We start from the raw sequence: 20,074 nt of genomic DNA, 5'->3' as shown, positions 1-20,074 counted from the left end.
AAGTGCATATTTCTCCAGCTGCCCTCCTTAAGTGACCAACACTAAAAATAAGTGACTCTAGCTGACAACATACTGTGAGATGACTATAAATCCTCATTTAGAAGATAAACTTGTACATTTTTACAGATCGTGGTTCACTGAACAATTCAACTGGAGTGATGATGATCAGAGGACTGACTCGAGACGACAGCGGCAACTACACAGCAGAGATCAACAATAACGTCACCAGCAAGACTGAACTCCTGGTTATCTGTAAGTGGAGGAAATGTGTTTGAAGTTTGGTTTCATGTATTAAAACGGCCTTAAATTCAAAGGAAGTGTTTCATTTTCTATCAGCTCCTGTCCCTAAACCCTCCATCTCTGTACGGTGTGATTATGAGAAGACCTACTGTGTCTACATCTGTGAGGGCAACACCACAGGAGCTGAACCAGTCACCTTCTGGTGGACAGCAGATGAAAAGATGTGGAATTCAACCAAGGAGCTCAAAATAACAAAGGTATACACATGATAATGATGTTTGTGAGTCTCATCACTAACAGATAAATCCTGTTGCAACAATAAACCAGAATCTAGTCTTTAAATTGATTCACATGTTCGGGCATCAGTCGGTGAGCTGAGGCAGAATCCAGACTGAGCTGTTTAGTTTATTTAGACAGTTTAGCTTTAACAATAGATTAAATCAGCTCCTTAAAATCTGTACATTTAGTTTATGAGCTTTCAGCTAATAATGTTTTTCTCCTTTCTAGGAGAATAAGGAGTGGTGGTTCAGCTGTGAACTTCAAAACCCAGTCAGCTCCAGCAGCAGTGAAGTCTTCAACCCCTTCATAAGTGAGTTATCATATTAGCAAATATCTGCTGTAACACACACTGTTCCGCCTACGGGACGGGTCGGAAGTTGGGAGGTAGCGACAAGTTCTTCTGAATGTTTTAAACACCAACCCTTAAACATATATATTCATGCCGTACATTGTTAGAAAGCTTAGATTGACCTGATTCATTCAAGACCACTCACGACTCATATGGTTGCTCACAGCCGTAATAGTATTAGCGATTGGCTCGGCTAGCCACTCAGCTAAAGTAAGAAAAGCTATAATGCTACATACCTTCAAAGTCTTCCCTTTATCCACAACGACCATCTTATGACTCAGGACTTTCTGTACAACTCGCCAAATATCCATTCTGCTGAAATATGAAATCCGTTTCCATAAAACCGAAATACTTTCCTCAATATGTCAACATGTATTTAGTCCAACACGTAACGTAATAACACAAATAACAAACCATATACGGTCCGTTTACGTCATTTCCTGACCTGCACGTCCATCTCAGAGTACACGTGACTAGATGTTTACGACCGTGAGCCTCTCCTGCTTCTGACGACATCACACACAAGCCAATCGGTGCTTAGGATTAGGCAGTACATGTCTCCAAAGCCAATGAGGACATGTGACCGACAACAATGACGACATGGCTTTGATTGACAGCTGTTCCAGCCAATGGAAATATTCGGTGAAATGAAGTTGATAACCTTTTAGCCAATAGTCTGAGGTTTCCAACGTTGTATGACATATGACACTAAGTTATCAAGTTTGGCTGTCCATAAGCGTAACCGGAGTGCTCCACTGTCTGTGCGCGCACCCGGTGTGTAAAAGAGTTGAATCATATTCTGCATTCTGCATTTTGTTACACGGTTGGTTGTTCTTCGACTTGACATCTTTATAGATAAATAAATGGATAGATAAATAGATGTATAGCTAAATAAATGGATAGATAAATAGATGTATAGCTAAATAAATGGATAGATAAATAGATGTATAGCTAAATAAATTGATAGATAAATAGATGTATAGCTAAATAAATGGATAGATAAATAGATATATAGCTAAAATAAATAAATAGATAGCTACATATGGCAAAGAAATACACAGCTGCAGAGACAGCAGAGTTGCTTATGAACTGGAGTGATGAGGAGGCATTTTGTGATCTTTTGACTCCAAATGTGGACTGCATGAAGCCAAGACCTGTGGCTGTGGCCTCATTGTGTCTATATCCCGCTGAGAGGTCCCTGAATGTCTGTACACATGTCATTGTAAAGGCAAACCTATGGGCGAGTAAACAACCCCATCATTGTAACCTCTGCCACTCTTTGTCAGTAAGTCACAGAATCACACAGACACTTTTACAAGAATCCTGAGAGTGTTTCCTTTCCAATGATACCAGACACATCTCTGAGTCTCAAACTATGTGGGATCTGTGCTGCTCACAACTTGGGCATGTCGTTTAGGCTAACAACATAAATAATAGGGGCGTGTGTTAAGTGGTGAATGCATCTTAATGTTTTCCTAAACATGACAATGTACTCAATGTCCTCATAGGAGTTACAAAACATGTTCTAACAGACATTAAATGACTAAATGATGAGCTTTGAGTTCATTATTTTAGTGTATTGGGGCTCCTCAGAGTGTATTATCAAAGATCAGCTAAAGACATTAGAATACAATACAGTGTCCTTATTAACTATTTGCTGTTTTAATGTTTTATTCATTCATTTAGGAGGAGGTGATCAGACATCACACAGCAACTTAATGACAGTATATGTAGTGATTACGGTTGTGTGCTTCTTGGTCTTCATCATCATCTTCATCATCTGTTTCAGGTAGAAGAAGAAATAAGTACGAAGTCAGAAAATATTGTATTTATTGTGATGCAGTAAATATTCTGTAATTTGGTGGTCTGATATAAATCAAATCCTTTGACTTGAATTTACATTCTTTATATTTTCTTTAGGTGTGGTGTGTTAATATTAATATTTCTCTAAATTTCTCTGATAATCCGGTCGTGTATCAAACATAATAAGGTTCTTTCAGGAGTGTGATTCTACCAACAATAATAATCCTGATGATGTATTTTCATGTAATATTTCTTTCACACCTATTCCTGGTTTATGTTTATGCTGGATAGCTCCTGCTAAGTATATTAAGCTTAGATATTTGTGTTGCAGTGATATACATTAATAGATTTCTGACACTAAGTTGTTTGTACACTTTTACAGTATTTTAAACTGAAAGGCTGCTTTTTTTTTTGGGCTTTTTGCCTTTAATGGACAGGTTAGCAGAGATAGACAGAGAGGGGGGCAATGACACGCAGGATGGGACCGCTCGGTGCGGGATTCGAACCGGGGTCAGCCTCATCACATGTGGCGGGCGCTCCTCCCACTGAGCTAAACTCCACCACCAGGCTGTTTTAATGCGCTTCATGGCAGTGAGGAAGAGGAGGAGGAGTGTCTACAGCCTTTTTAGCTGCCATACAAGCTAGATCCTGTTGGCACTCCAGCAACATTTCTTGTAAATATGGTGCCCCCCCCCCCCCCCCCCTCCCCCCATATTTTACTGTTGTACCAATACAATCCTGATTATTGGAATAAATCTTGTGTTAAGAGTGAAGTCAAGTCTCGTGGCCTTCCTTTTGATAGTCCACCATTTATTGAACCTCCTACTTTACACAAGTTAAAACATATAATGACATATTTTAAAGTTATGTGTTTCTTTCATGTATTATCATCTTTACACATCTCAACACTTATAGTGGGGATGATAAATGTGGTTTTGATTGCTTTTTATTGACTTATTTGTGTTTTTGCTTTGCCTTTATGACAGTAACTAACAGAGTGACTGAAACATGTAATATGAATAAAAGTGACAGTGGCTCAGTCATCAGCACGTCATGAAGGTGTGGCTATCGTGGGTTTAAGGTATGAGGAGCGGCTGCTGCAGCTTCATTCATGATCACTTTCTGTACTTTTTCACCCTTGGAAACAGTTTTTAATTTCCATGGAATATGAAACTTATTTATTAGGTTTGGTTGCTGTAAGCAGAAGAATGGGACAAAAACAACAACAATTAGACTGAAAGAGGATCACAAGTTATGATCTTGTAAAAAAAATATTGATGAATTAAAAGAAACTGAGCTTTCAACCCTGCAGGCAAAATAAAGTCTCACTCATGCGGCACATACAAGGAAAAAGTAAATAAACTAAAATTCATAACATTGGAAAAAAAGGCATTTTAAGATTTGTGGTGATGCTTCCTCTAAAAGATTTTGACTATTTTAACCTTTTACAGATACATTTACACCCAGATTTATTCACTCTTGGAAAGATATTCTCCTCTATTCTTTGTCTTTGGCGCCATCTGGTGGACAAACTCTCCACCTGCACTTTCTGTCTGACAGTAAGCAGCGCTGCAGCAAAAGATGCGGAAAAGAGGAAGTGCATCTACTTTGGTATAGGAGAAAGAATAAAAAACAGGTTTTAAAGATGGCTTTAAATAATTTTAACAGAAATGATGTCTTTCTGAGACTATAGCTGTTAAAGTTCACATTTTATTGTCCACGCTGCGCCAGGTTTGACCAAAGTCCGTGGCCGGTGTGGTGAAGCGCTTTTGTCTCTGGGCGGTAACCCTACATTTGCGTAAGATCTCGCGAGAGTGATGTAAACCTTGCTCTTTCCCTAAGTCAAACGGAGTGTATTGTGCGTCTAAAACAACCAGGACTTAAATAAAATCGAGTTTCATCATCATAAAACATAATTATTTTGTGCAACGAGCTTAATGAATAAATATGGCGAACAAATCTCGCGAGAATTACTCTAATCTATGATAAAACACAAACCTGTAGACTGCGCCTGCATTACTCAGCGACAATTCTTCCTACTTTTTCACTCAGTGAATACATTGCTAAATCTCTTTATACTCGAAATATTTTTAAATATCATCAGAATCATTGTGACTTTACGTGTTTTACTTCTATTGAAGACTAAATGAGAAGAGAGAAATGGATATTTTACTTTATGTTTTGGACCGCAGTGAGAGCCAGGGGTAAGTTTTGGATAATTTAAACTGTTTTTAAACTGAGATTTTGAGAAAAAAACGACATGTTATACATTTTTATAATATAATACATATTTATTTTTAAGTTTCACTTTTGTATTTGCACCGTCACGGAGGATAGGTCTCGTTTCCATTACAACATGACCACATTAGAGACTACCAACAGGAAAGGTAGATTTGAAGTCTTTAACTGATATTTGTCTCGAAAATTAAACTAAAGTCAGCTTGGTCACTTTATGTTATGCTATTTTACATTAATAAAATATGTATTTAAGCATGTAAAACCTTTCATAACACACAGTAATGTAGTGGTGAACACGTGTTAAAAAGACAGGTTCACATTTCTAGTCTGTCTGAAAACAGTCAGGAGGTTTTTCTTTTCAGATGGTTTCAATTATAGAAGTGTTAGAAGTCCAGAGAGATACAATTATACAATATTAAACTGAAAAGCAAATATGAGGCCAGAGAAAATTATAACAAATACAACAGCACCACATCAAGGTTTATTTTTTAAATTTATTTTCTTTCCCTTTGAACGTCTGACCTCTACAGGTTGGGAACCAGTGGAATAAACTACCACAGCAACATTGTTTTTTTCATTTAGCCCTGTATATATAATCTATTAAACGTATTCATTCATTCACACATTTGTCTATTTATTATGTATATATGCTTTTCTCTATCCATTGTGTAACTTGTTGCAGCGAATATACTGATCATAACAATACAAAGAAATCGCATTTTTTAAAATTAAATAGGTGCACAGTATGAATGTGGATGTGATCCCAAAAGATTCAAAAGGCATTTTTCATTTAATCTCAACTTTAAACAGAAATTTGTATTCACTTGTTTTATTTTTATTTTGCAGAAGAACCACTCTACAAGAAAATAGGTGACAAAGTTGTTCTCACACCAGACTCTGTGGAGAATCCCATCACCAACATAATATGGATGTATGGTAATGATATTGCCATGGAGTGGTATCAAGGCAAGACTTTATCCTTGCAACAATTCAAAGGTACAAATTTAATCTAAATCAAGGTGTTTGGTAGACAGAGCTCAAAGAGAGGTTTTAGCTCAAATTAGGGGTCTAAATATTTGTAGTTATGAATTAATTGTATTTTAAGGGATTATTTTACGGTATTTAATAGGTTTCTCCCATATTTTGGCAAATTAAAGGATTTTATAATACAGGGATTTAAAATGTGTTTTCTGCATGGATCTAGTTTTCAGAATGACCCATTACATTTGACAAATACAATTAATGCTGACTCTGATAGTCCCCTTAAAGATATACTCTAAAATAAGTTATCACTTTCATGTGTTTTGGTATAAAAAGCTCTTGAATTGTATAAATACAATACAAGTTACATTTTAAAGACTTGTTAATTCATTATATCTGTCAAACCCAAATAAATACCTTAAGTACATAATTATCTGTGGTAAATTGGTGTTAAAATTCAGTAAAAACAAAAAATCAGTTGTTCTACAAACATTTTTATTGTTTTAAAGTGCATATTTCTCCAGCTGCCCACTCTTCAGTGACCAACACTGGGAATAAGTAGCTTTAGTTAACAACATGCTGTAAGATAATTATAAATCCTCTTTTAGAAGATAAACTTGTACATTTTTACAGATCGTGGTTCACTGGACATTTCAACTGGAGTGATGACGATCACAGGACTGACTCGAGACGACAGCGGCATTTACACAGCAGAGATCAACGGCAAAGAAACCAGCGAGACTGAACTCCTGGTTATCTGTAAGTGGAGGAAATGTGTTTGAAGTTTAGTTTAATTTATTAAAACAGCCTTAAATTCAAAGGAAGTGTCCTTCTGTTTCATTTTCTATCAGCTCCTGTCCCTAAACCCACCATCTCTGTATCCTGTGAGAGGACCTACTGTGTCTACATCTGTGATGGCAACACCACAGGCACTGAACCAGTCACCTACTGGTGGACAGCAGATGAAAAGAGGTGGCCTTCAACCAAGGAGCTCAAAATAACAAAGGTCTACACATGATAATGATGTTTGTGAGTCTCATCACTAACAGATAAATCCTGTTGCAACAATAAACCAGAATCTAGTCTTTAAATTGATTCACATATTCAGGCATCAGTTGGTGACCAGCTGAGACAGAATCCAGACTGTGCTGTTTAGTTTATTTATCTAGTTTAGTTTTAACTATAAATTAAATCAGCTCCTTAAAATCTGTATGTTTGGTTCATGAGCTTTCAGCTAATAATGTTTTTCTCCTTTCTAGGAAGATAAGGAGCAGTGGTTTAGCTGTGAACTTGAAAACCACGTCAGCTCCAGCAGCAGTGAAAAAGTAATCAACCTCTTCAGAAGTGAGTTATCACACCAACAAATATATGCTGTAACACATTTAATGTATTAATGAATCTTAAAGGAGCTAAAGCTTTGAGTTTATTATTTTTATATATTGGGGCACTATAATTATCAATGATGGGATGAGCTGTGGTGGAAGTATAGTAAAAAAAAGACTTTGGCACTAAAAACACTGTAAAGTTGAAATATAGAAGACTCGATTTGACTCATTTGGACGCTGAAGCTTCATATTAGCTTCAGATCAACTTTTAAATCCATGTTTCCACAGAAGGAGGACTGTGGATTTAGTCCTCCATCACTTCCATTATAAACATTATGAAGGGATCTAATGGTCAGTATGAACAGGAGGAATCATTACAGCAAGAAAAACAGGTTTCAGTGCTCGTTTGGTCTCTTGACTGTTTTAAGACAAACTCTAGCTTAACGACAGGTTCATATTTAATTAACTAACTGGCTCCTTTTAGTGACTTCATATTCAAACACATTTTAACAATTATAACCAGGATATATATATATATATTTAAATTAGAGCATATACACTTAAATAAATGAAATATACATTTCAGTAATTAAAGTCTTGATGAAAAGGCATTGCGACTGTATGTAACTTCCATATTGTGACGTATTTCTGAATGAAACAGGACGGACAGGTGGAACATAATACATTTTAGCTCTGTGCTGCTAAAAGTTGAAGATTGATTGATAGTTGGAGGTCATGATATTATTGGTTGGTTCACACTCATGTAAGCATACATCATGTTTTGTTTTAAAGAAGGAAAACAAGTCAGAATTTTGATATATGACTTTCATTTTTATTTTGCAGAAGAACTACTCTACAGGAAAATAGGTGATAAAGCTGTTCTCACACCAGACTCCGTGGAGAATCCCATCTACAGAGTAGTGTGGAAACATGGACCTAATATTGCCATGCAGTGGTGGCATGAAGAGACTTCATCCTACCGACAATTCAAAGGTAGAAATTTAATCTAAATCAAGGTGTCTGGTAGACAGAGATCAAAGATTTTACACATTTATTTTGACGTTTTTGATACATTTAGGTTGAAATTTTCAGTTTAAATTCGAGGTCTAAATAGCTCTTCTACAAACATTTTTAGTGTTTTAAAGTGCATATTTGTCCAGTTGCCCACTCTTAAAACTGCAGTCTGTAGTACTGTAGCTAGAAAATTTGAATGAGTACAGCTTTCAGGTCCCTCCTTCTCACTCTCTGTTGCACTGCAGTCCTGCCTTCTAAGCCCCTCCCCACCCTGCCAAGGCTGTACAGTGTTTCCCACAGATCTGAAGGCAATGTGTGCAAACTGACCGGGGTGGGGGGATGGTTTGGGTGGGGGGACATAAAATGATGGAGACACACGCGGTGTGCACGGAGGGTAGGGGCTGTGTGTGTGTGTGTGTGTGTGTGTGTGTGTGTTTGTGTAGGCTATGTGAGAGAGACGTGTGAGTGACAGAGAGACGGAAGCGGAAAGGAAATGCAGCTTAACGAATACAATGCGTATTTTTTAAATAGCGTTAAAAAAATTATTAATAACGAAACGCAATATGTGGCGGCCGATGTTGAATCTGTGGCGCACCGCCACAAATTAGTCTATGTGTGGGAAACACTGCTGCATCAGGTGAAGGCCAGTCCCCACAGTAAGAGAGGAAACCGGTTTGACCAGTGAGAGCACTGCATGGGGGAGGGGGGCTACAAGCAGCTTGTGTACAAGGGTCATAGACACTCCTCTTGGCTGTTTTACTCGGAGGGAATGGATTCTTGCAAATTATTTTACAACCACTGGGTGGACCCAGAGACAGTGAATTATATCACAGCTTATCTATAATAGTTACAGACTGCAGCTTTAAGTGACCAAATAAGTGTCTCAAGCTGACAACATACTGTAAGATGACTATAAATCCTCATTTAGAAGATAAACTTGTATATTTTTACAGATCATGGTTCACTGGACATTTCAACTGGAGAGATGACGATCACAGGACTGACTCGAGATGACAGCGGCATCTACACAGCAGAGATCAACAATAGAGTCCCCAGCAAGACTCTACTCCTGGTTATCTGTAAGTGGAGGAAATGTGTTTGAAGTTTAGTTTAACTAACTAAAACAACCTTAAATTCAAAGGAAGTGTCCTTTTGTTTCATTTTCTATCAGCTCCTGTCCCTAAACCCACCATCTACATATCGTGTGATCCTGAGATGACCCACTGTGTCCTCACCTGTGATGGCAGCACCACAGATGCTGAACCAGTTACCTACTGGTGGACAGCAGGTGAAAAGAAGTGGCCTTCAATCAAGCAGCTCAAAATAACAAAGGTATACACATGATAATGTTTGTGAGTCTCATCACTAACAGATAAATCCTGTTGCAACAATAAACCAGAATCTAGTCTTTAAACTGATTCACATATTCAGACATCATTTGGTGACCAGCTGAGGCAGAATCCAGACTGTGCTGTTTGTTTATTTAGACAGTTTCACTTTAACTATATCTGGTTAATAAATGAAGATCAGTTACAGATTCTGAGGATGATAACAACATATTTTACAGACATGTAGCAGCTGATAATGTAATAAAAGAACCAATGAACCAATAACATAATAACTTTTTGTCAATAATGTAATGAAACTGAAGCTGATAACATAATAATGTACTAATATCACTTTATTTAATTTTTATTTATTGCATATAAAGTTTTATACTCTCTCTTGGAGTTCTATTCCTGCCCAATCCTTTCAGCCCATGTAATAAAAAGGGCCAGCCAAAACATTTTACACTGGTGGTGTAGAAAAAAATTCAGAAGTTTTAAAACTCTAAATATTCCCCCAGTTATCAAGCAAACAAAATGGCTGTAAAATGCAATATGTTAGGATAATTTGGCCATTAAAGTGGTGTTTTATAACATTTCTTGTGAGAAATGTGCATTTTATTTTTTCAATCTTCTTCATTGAGTGAATTTATGAGGTTTGGTTTATCAGTCATACTGTTTTTTTCAGGCTTTCTATTGTTTGAGTTACTCTCTCTGTATTGTGTAGTTATCCGAGCTATTATTTAACTGTTTGATGTTTTCAATAAAAAACATATATTTTAAATTGCACCAGGGATTAACTGAGTTCCACAGAGAGTCTAGTAATTCAATTTATACCAGATAATTCAGTCTTTCTGACAAGCTAAATAGTGGATTACATATATATTAAAAAGCTGATGACTGACAAGTAGCCACAGTAATGTTGTTAATCTGGACATACTGTAAAAAACAAAGGCTCCATAAAAATGAACTCTGTATGTTTGGTTTATGAGCTTTCAGCTAATATTGTTTTTCTCCTTTTAGGAGGATAAGGAGGAGTGGTTCAGATGTAGAGTTGAAAACCCAGTCAGCTCCATCAGCAGTGAAAAAATCTGCAACCCCTTCATGAGTGAGTTATCACACCAACAAATATCTGCTGTAACACATTTAATGTATTAATGCATCTTAATGTTTTTCCTAAACATGACAATGTCCTCAATGTCCTCATAGGAGTTACAAAACATGTTCTAACAGACATTAAATGACTAAATGATGAGCTTTGAGTTCATTATGTTTCTGTATTAGGTTTCCTCAGAGTGCATTATCAAAGATCAGCTAAAGACATTAGAATACAATACAGTGTCCTTATTAACTATTTGTTGTTTTAATGTTTTATTCATTCTTTGTTTGTAGGTGATCAGACATGGATCTACATCTTAACACCACTAGTTGTAGTGAGTCTGGTTGTGTGCATCTTCATCATCTATCTCAAACGAAAATGCAGAAAAGGTAAGAAGTCACAAAATATTGTATTTATGTTGATGCAGTAAATATTCTGTATGTTGGTGGTCTGATATAAATCAAATCTTTGACTTGAATTTACATTCTTTTTATTTCTTTAGGTTTATTAATATTTCTGTAAATGTGACTGATAATCTAGTCGAGTTTCTATCCTCATGCAAACATCCACAACCAGAACAAATACTAAGAGATTCTTTTATGCAGATTTCATGAATCTCAAAAGAAAAAGTGAAGCAGCAGAATTTCCTGTCAGATTTTGATTGTGGATGTTAATTAAGTAGTAACACAGTCTGTTTCCTGGAAAATAAACTCAAATTATAAAACAAATCATGATTAATGGAGAATTCCAGTGAGTTGACACACACTTATTCATCTGTAATACAGGACTCGTTGTCAGGACAAAGCAAGGTAAGATAGTACATTTTCACATTAATCACCTATTTTTGAGTATTTACATGACAGTATTTTAAAATAATTTTCCATTTTTATACACAAATCCAGCACTTTAGAAGTAATTTATATTAAAGCTTTTACAAGCAAAAAACTGTTTCATATCCATTCAGTGTACTTTTTTAAATGAACTAATGAATTTGCTCATTTGTAGATTAAAGATTTTGTTTTACTGGTCATCAGTTTAATCAGTTATAGCTTTTATGTAACTTTTTACATACCAGGTTAATTGTAGAGATTTTAAAACTACACTCAGATCATGTTGAAAAAAAATCTTGTTTGTAAAACTTTATTTAAAATGAACATTATAACACAAAGACACAAGACAAGATAAGAGTGAAAGGCTGCAAAACAAGACAACAACAAAAACTGGATTACAACTTGTATATTATCTTACTGTAGTACATATGTATGTGTATGTGTGTGTGTTTTTTCATAATTTCATAGATCACAGAGGGAGGCTTAAACTTTTGTACAGAACAGAACAAAAGTAATCTTGATTTAGTAAAGTGATCTGTTTTTAATTTAACAGATAAAAATGTATTTATTTGTAACTAAATACTGACAAAGACGTCTTATTAACATATTCTTTGAATATCAGCAGTAAAACATGATATATATTGTGTGATAACAGCATCATGGTTGTGATTGTTCTTCATTCATCTGACAGCGATGCAAGTAATGCTTTCAGATTTCAAAAATACATTTAACCTGAGCCTGGCATCTGTTGTGACCCACTGTACCAGCAATGGAGCTGGTGAGTAAAATATTATCATATAAAATATAATTGCTAACCTTAACCCTGAAAATGAGAACAATTCCTTTTTTTAAATGTTTTTTTGGTCCTTGAACTGATATATCTGCAGTGAACTAGAAGTTTCACTGTCTGACAGAACGGATTTAACCTGTTGATACCATCAATAATATTCCCCTCAGTAACTGCATTTACTTTCTGTACTTTAGCATAATTTTGAGTTACTTGTAACAGTTGAGTGTTTCCATTTTATGTTATTTTTTATTCCACTATGTTTATCTGACAGCTACAGTTACTGGGAACTGGGATTTATCTGAGCTGTTAAAAAGAAAAAAAAAACCTTTAGAGCCGAGGGGAACCGCAGGATTCATTCTGAGTTTGTCATTATGACCGACACATTTCACATTGTGTTATTTGATACATTGTTCAAAAAATATATAGATTAGTTCAGCTTTAATGCTCATTAGAAGTAAAATAATAAGTGTCTCAACTCACCTCTTTTACTGCTTAGTATATTCAAGCAGAACCAGCTTTACAGAGCAGTCAGTGGGGCACTGTGATAAGTAGGGGTTATTACACTTCTTACCACAAGGTGTCAGTAGTGGATGGTCATTAGCAGAGCTGTTGATATGGTCAATACACCTGCCTTTAGACTAAATCAAACTGATTTACCAATATCTTTTTCTTGTAACAAACAACACAGACCTCACACCACAATGGGAGTTTGCAGGAAAGAGAGGAAGATGGCATGATTTCAGAGAAAAGGTAAGTTAGCTGCAGAGTGGAGTTTATATTAAACTGAGACACTAAATTTGTCTGTGAGCAATAGATATATTTCAGAAATATTATTATTTGTTTGGACTGTTTTCCACAGATTGACCCTCCAAATATATGCTCAGTAACCATTGATGACATTGAGAGTTGGTACCAGGAAAACCCCCACGGCAAATTGCCATTCACAGTGAATGGAGACTCCTACGAGCTGGACTTTAACAGTTGAGTTTTGTTTTAAATCCTGTGATAAGAGAAAAATGGCTGTTTATGTTTAATTTCTTTATAGCTGTGTGGAAGGATCTGAACAATTTGGAACAAACTGTATGTAAAACATTGATATTGAACTGTATGCTAGTTTATAGTTCAGTGGACCTAGTCTGTGCTGTCTAAAGGACTCTGTTACACTTAAAGGAATATAATTTAACATTTTTTAAAATGTTTTGCCCAAGAGTTGATTAAGAAGACTGATATACTACTCTCATATTAGTCTGATAAATATGTTCAGCAAGCAGCCAGTTAGCTTAGCATAAAGACTTAAAGCAGGAAGAAGCCTAACATAAACATCACTAAAACCACAACTTATTGTTTTACACTTTAGTTTATGTACATATTAAATAAATGAGATATAGGTTCAAGTAGGCAGATTTTTATCTTCAGCAGAGCCAAGCTAGCTTATGTTAAGCTAAGCTAGCTGTCTGCTGACTGTAGCTTCATATTTAGGATACAGACGAGAGTGATATCAAGCTTCTCATTTATCTTTATAAAAGAAAGTGAATAAGAACATTTCCTCAAATGTCGTATTATTCCTTTAATTGAAATCAATTAAACAATTTGATAGATACAATAAACACGTTCTCTACTGCATTTGTTATGAGAGCAAAATGATACAGTTCGTTCCTGGGAAATTTATGGACAGAGAAAATACAAAGAACAACTAATAAATGATCTTAGCTATAACATACTGAAACCTCGTTAAAAAGACTCTTGAAACATCACATGGAAAATTCAATTCTATTTTATTTTCATGTTTTCCACAGAGATGATCCAAACCCAAGTGAAGGACAACAGTCAATATAGCATCAGACGTGTGCTGTTGCCACTCCATGCTCATGTATAACAGTTCCCACAGCCGAGCAACCGCATGGCCGCTGCGACAGTCTGTTTTAATGTTCTTCATGTCACTGAGGCCACACTCACAAGCAGCAGCAGCAGATAAAGGGAGAACATGGATCAACTTTTTGGTTGCCAAGATGCTGTCGCTTCTTGCTTTTGGCACTCCAGCAACTTTTTTTGTTTTTATCAATGATGTGCCTTTTGGAAAACTACCCCATTTTATCTGTCTGGCTCTCAAGCTTGTTACCAGCATAATTTAAATGTTATGTTTCTGAAGGTTTCATAAAACCATGAAGGTTTTGCTTGTACTGTATTTTAAGTTGAGGATAGATGGTTTGAGAAAGTTGAATCAATGAGGTCTGGATGTGTAGGTATCATGAGAAGTATTACTAAGTAAGAAGTATAACTAATACTAATATCAGGTTGATGCCGCGTGCAAAAAAGCCAACCAGTGCATGTATTTTTTTCAGAAGCTCAGGAACTTTGTACATTGACACTAGATTCATGAGAATGTTTTATTCCTGTTTTATAGAATCTGTTCTTACATTTGCTTTTATCTGCTGGTTCGAGTCAATTAACTTAAAGAACCGCAAAAGACTTCAGGGCATTGTCAATGTGTGTAGTAAAATCACTGGTACTCCACTGACAGACATTTCCCTTTTGTACAAAACTAGGTCCCTGAGGAAAGCAAAACGAATCTTGTCCGACCCCAGTCATCCCCTGGCATCGGAATTCAAACTGCTCCCATCCGGACGCAGATTTTGTAAGCCTAGATGTAGGACAGTCCTAGGTTCCAGCGGCCATTGGCCTTTTAAATAAAGGATGATTCTTGGCCTTTTTAAGCTATTTTAAGGTGGATTGCATGCACTGTGGTCACTTTAACTTTTTGTTTGTACTATTTATTGTTATTCTCTATTGTACTAACCCTAACCCTATTGTATTGTACTAACCCTAACCTTAACCCTTGCCCCTCGGGGACAATAAAGATATCTTGAACTTGAATGTATATTTTTATTGTAATATATGCGTAACTACTGTGTAGGTTTTATTGTTTTAAAATTACATGAACATACAGACTACTAGTTTTAAAATAAAAGTATTTCTAAGCCTAACAACTAGTGTCCCAGATTAAAAAACCTACAAATTATTTGGCATGGATAATATTAATATATTCCATCTTTGTTTAGTACAATATCGAGAAATTGTCTTTTGGTTTAACAAGAAAATATCTCAGGGTTTTCATAATGATGTAAGGTGTTGATATAATGTATTGGATTCATATGTAAATAAGGTAAACAAGTCAGTGTCCCACGTTACCCTAATCCACCCTACTGATGTTTTAAGGAAACTTTTATTGTTTATGTTCACTGTTATCCTTTGATTTGAACAGAAATAATTATCCTTTCACTTCTTCCAAACACTGTAAGAGCTACAACAAAATAGGCTAAATAAACTAATAGATAAATTAGCTTATATATGTATGACAAATCACAAACACAAACATCAATCAAATACAATTAAAATGTACAGATATGCATCAATAAAGACATTCACTGACACTACAAAACAAACAATATGCTTAATCACAGATGTAACACTCATTTATCATAAATGATAACTTAATAACCTTTCACTAACACTATTAATTGACAGGCCCTTTTTGTTTCGCCCATAAAAACCTTCAAAATAAAAGATCCAAAACAAAAGGGAACAGGAAGAAAAAAAAGCCACACATAAAATTACCATCAGCAGAGTAACTTCCACCTACACCCACACTTCTCTCTTTACTCTGTCTCAGATGTCAGCAGCATCCTTTCCTACTTTTTCACTCTGTGAATACATTAATAAATCTCTGCGTACTCAAAATATTTTATAATATCATCAGACTCACTGTGGATTGACTTGTCTTACTTCTATTGAAGACTAAATGAGAGCAGAACAAATGTGGCTGTTTTACTGTCTGTTTCTGACCGCAGTGAGTGCCAGGGGTAAGTTTTGAAACTTTAAAACAATTTTTAAACTGATATGTTGAGAAAAAAATATAACATTATGGTTTATTTCTGTGTATCCTTTGTGTGTTGTTTTTCTGTTTCAACAAGAATTTTGTAGTCACACCATCACATAAGATGTCTAGTTTCCGTTACAACATAACCACATTTAGAGAAATCACATTAACAGGAAATGTTCATTTGAAGTCTTTAACTGTGAATATTTGACTGTGAACAGTTTTATGAATTTGGTAGTATGTGTAGTGATGTGATGAGGAGTCATACAAGGTTTTAAAGGGATATTTGTCCCTAAATTTAGATTAAAGTCATTGTTGGTGCTTGGTCACTTTATGTTCTCCTATGTTACATTAATGAAATGTGTATTTAAACATTAAATAACATTTCATTACACACAGTAATGGTTTAAGTATATGTTAAAAAGATGAGTTCACATTTCTAGTCTGTCTTAAAACAACAAGAGGTTTTCCTTTTCAGATGGTTTCATTTATAGAAGTGTTAGAAGTCCAGAGAGATAAAAAATAAAAATTATACAATATTAAACTGAAAAGTAAATATGAGGCCGGAGAAAATGATAACAACCACAACAATACATTTAGTTTTTCTCTCCTCTTTCACTTCTTACCCTTTGTCTGACCCCTACAGGTTGGGAACCAGTAGAATATACTACCACAGCAACAGCGTGTTTATTCATTTTTTTATTTACACATTTATTTATTGACTTATTCATTCATTCACATATTTGTCTGTTTATAATTGTATACATTTATGTCTATATACTTCTGTTTCTATCCATCGTGTAACTTGCTGCAAGGAATATATTGATTATAACAATACAAAGAAATGTATTTTTGTTGAGACATTTATTGTAAAATATGTGCACAATATGACTGTGGATCTGATTCAAAAGGCATTTTGCATTTCATCTCAACTTCTCTAACAGAGAAATTTGCATTCACTTGTTTTATTTTGTGGTACCAGGCATCCCGAGACATTTTCCCAGACCTATTCCCAGATTTATTCCTAGATATCCTGTTCCCAAACCACCCCGTCTGCAGCCCATTGCGCCGTATCTGAATAGAGGCCACTCCAAAGGTACAAACTTAATGTAAATCAAGGTGTTTGGTAGACAGAGATCAAAGAGAGATTTTAGTTCAATTTGCAGTTGTATATTAATTATAGCATTGAATGGATTTATCGCAGATTTTGGCTAAATTAATGGATTGTATAATAATACAGGGGTTTTAAATGTATTTTCTGCATGGATCTAGTTTTTAAGCAGTATATCCCATTACATTTGACAAACGAAATGAATGCTAACTCTGAATTTTCACCCTTTGTTGTTCTTTTTTTCCTTATTTTAAAAAAAAGATGTACGGCCCTTTAAAGGTATACTGTAAAATAAGGTGTCACTTTCATGTGTTTTGGTATAAAAAGCACTTAAAATCGTGCTGATAGTCCTCAAACCTCAGCAACAGCTTGTTCATTCATTCACATATTTGTCTATTTATAATTGAACATACATTTCTGTGTATATACTTCTGTTTCTATCCATCGTGTAACTTGCTACAAGGAATATATTGATTATAGTAATACAAAGAAATTGATTTTTGTTGAGACATTTATTGTAAAATATGTGCACAATATGACTGTGGATCTGATTCAAAAGGCATTTTTCATTTCATCTCAATTTCTCTAACAGAGAAATTTGCATTCACTTGTTTTATTTTGTGGTACCAGACATCTGGAGACCTATTCCCAGACCTATTCCCAGACCTATTCCCAGATATCCTGTTCCCAAACCACCCCTGCCTCCCATTGCGCCGTATCCGAATAGAGGCCACTCCAAAGGTACAAACTTAATGTAAATCAAGGTGTTTAGTAGACAGAGATCAAAGAGAGATTTTAGGTCAATTTGCAGTTGTTTATTAATCATAGCATTGAATGGATTTATCGCAGATTTTGGCTAAATTAATGGATTGTATAATAATACAGGGGTTTTAAATGTGTTTTCTGCATGGATCTAGTTTTTAAGCAGTATATCCCATTACATTTGACAAACGAAATGAATGCTAACTCTGAATTTTCACCCTTTGTTGTTCTTTTTTTCCTTATTTAAAAAAAAAATGTTTGGCCCTTTAAAGGTATACTGTAAAATAAGGTGTCACTTTCATGTGTTTTGGTATAAAAAGCACTGAAAATCTGGCTGATAGTCCTCAAACCTCAGCAACAGCTTGTTCATTCATTCACATATTTGTACTCAATGTCCTCATAGGAGTTACAAAACATGCAAACATGTTCTAGCCACACACCTCCAGCCTAGTTCCATAACTAGCCAGAAAAATCATCTTCAGTGGAGATAGGGATTATTACTTTCTTATGATGAACTTTAAGTTCATTATTTTTGTGGATTGGGTTTCCTCAGAGTGCATTATCAAAGATCAGCTAAAGACTTTAGAATACAATACAGTGTCCTTATTAAGTATTTGTTGTTTTAATGTTTTATTCATTAATTTTTTTTAGGTGATCAGACATGGATCGGCATCTTAATACTAGTAGTTGCAGTGATTCTGTTTGTGTCCTTCGCGTATTTAACGTACAAATGCATGAAAGGTAAGAAGTCACAAAATATTGTATTTATTTTGATGCACTAAATATTCTGTGTTTTGGTGGTCTGATATAAATCAAATCTTTGACTTGAATTTACATTCTTTATATTATTAGGTGTGGTTTATTAATATTTCTGTAAATTTGACTGATAATCTAGTCGAGCATCAAACATAATCAGGTTCTTTCAGGAGTGTGATTCTACGTTTAAGTTAATATTTCTTACACACCTATTCCTGGTTTATGTTGATGCTGGTTTTACAGTATTTACCTCAATGAAAGGAGAATGTGATGATTAGAGGTTATGTGTATTCCTGTAACTTGTCAGAAGTGTCAAAGTTTGGAGTAGATAAGACAACTAATGTGGTTTGTTCTTTTTCTTAACAAACAACTTAGGTGCCAAAATACAATGGCTGTATAAAACAAAGAACAATGGCAGAAGTGAATGGCATAATTTAAGAGAAATGGTAAGTCAGCTGCAGAGTGGAATTTATATTTAACTGAGACACGTTATTTGACCGGGAAGAGCTGGACGAAGTGGCTGGGGAGAAGGAAATCTGGGCTTCCCTGCTTATGCTGCTGCCCTCGCGACCCGACCCTGGATAAGCGGAAGGGGACGACGACGACGACTTTATTTGTCTCTGAATAATAAATACATTTCAGTATTATTGTGACTTGAATTGACTTTTCCCCACAGATTGACCCTCCTAATGAATGCTCAGTTACCATCGATGACATTCAGCGGTGGTACCTGAAAAAACCAAACGTCAAAATGTTCTTCAAAGTGAATGATGAAGAGTACAAGCTGAACTTCACAGGTTGAGTTACTTTTTAAATACTGTGATAAGAGAAAAATGGCCAAGCTTAATTTCTTTAAAGTTTTCTGGAAACATCTGTGAAATTTGGAGCTAACTGTATGAGACTGCTGTCAGAGTTTAGTTAGTTGCGGTGAGTTTAACTATGTGTGAATTAACTATAAATGTTATTATTCCAAGATGTTGTGTATGCTAGCTTGTAGACAATCCCCCTTTTTTGCATCTTCAGTGGACCTGGTTCACACTGACTAATATTGAAAGGAATATAATTACACATCTTTGATATACTACTCTCATATTAGTTGGATAAATATGTTCAGATGGTAGAAGCTTCTCATTGAGCTTTCTGGGAGAAAGTAAATAAGCACATTTCCTAAAATGTTGTCTTATTCCTTTAATTGAAATCAGTTTGAATGGGTACAACAAAAAGTTATTATTAGAGCAAAATTAACCAGTTTTTTTATGGATAGTTATTTATGGACAGAGAAAATATAAAGAACA

The 20,074-nt window shown here is 35.3% G+C and overlaps 1 protein-coding gene across 2 annotated transcripts; it reads left to right on the top strand.

Annotated features, from left to right (window-relative positions):
- Positions 1-4,508: 4,508 nt before the first annotated feature.
- Positions 4,509-15,101, top strand: LOC128354439 (uncharacterized). Of its 2 annotated transcripts, XM_053314681.1 has the most exons (15): positions 4,509-4,875; positions 5,756-5,905; positions 6,524-6,649; positions 6,742-6,896; positions 7,150-7,234; positions 8,059-8,208; positions 9,183-9,308; positions 9,401-9,561; positions 10,578-10,662; positions 10,947-11,042; positions 11,439-11,462; positions 12,175-12,261; positions 12,962-13,023; positions 13,133-13,253; positions 14,070-15,101. In XM_053314681.1, the coding sequence occupies exons 1-15, from the start codon at positions 4,818-4,820 to the stop codon at positions 14,147-14,149; spliced, it is 1,566 nt and encodes a 521-aa protein (XP_053170656.1). In that variant the 5' UTR covers positions 4,509-4,817; the 3' UTR covers positions 14,150-15,101. The 2 variants fall into 2 exon arrangements, with proteins under 2 accessions (XP_053170656.1, XP_053170657.1); XM_053314682.1 differs by lacking the exon at positions 11,439-11,462.
- The last annotated feature ends 4,973 nt before the right edge of the window (positions 15,102-20,074 follow it).

The sequence above is a fragment of the Scomber japonicus genome, chromosome 24 (assembly GCF_027409825.1).
Source record: "Scomber japonicus isolate fScoJap1 chromosome 24, fScoJap1.pri, whole genome shotgun sequence".
In the NCBI taxonomy this organism is placed as follows: domain Eukaryota; kingdom Metazoa; phylum Chordata; class Actinopteri; order Scombriformes; family Scombridae; genus Scomber; species Scomber japonicus.
This window is presented reverse-complemented; position numbering and strand designations above follow the sequence as displayed.

Bases quoted from the DNA above. Each gene is read 5' to 3' on its own strand.
- LOC128354439 (XM_053314681.1), top strand. From the start codon at position 4,818: ATGAGAAGAGAGAAATGGATATTTTACTTTATGTTTTGGACCGCAGTG. The intron at 8,209-9,182 runs GTAGAAATTTAA...ATATTTTTACAG, and splicing joins ATCCTACCGACAATTCAAAG to ATCATGGTTCACTGGACATT. The intron at 9,309-9,400 runs GTAAGTGGAGGA...ATTTTCTATCAG, and splicing joins GACTCTACTCCTGGTTATCT to CTCCTGTCCCTAAACCCACC.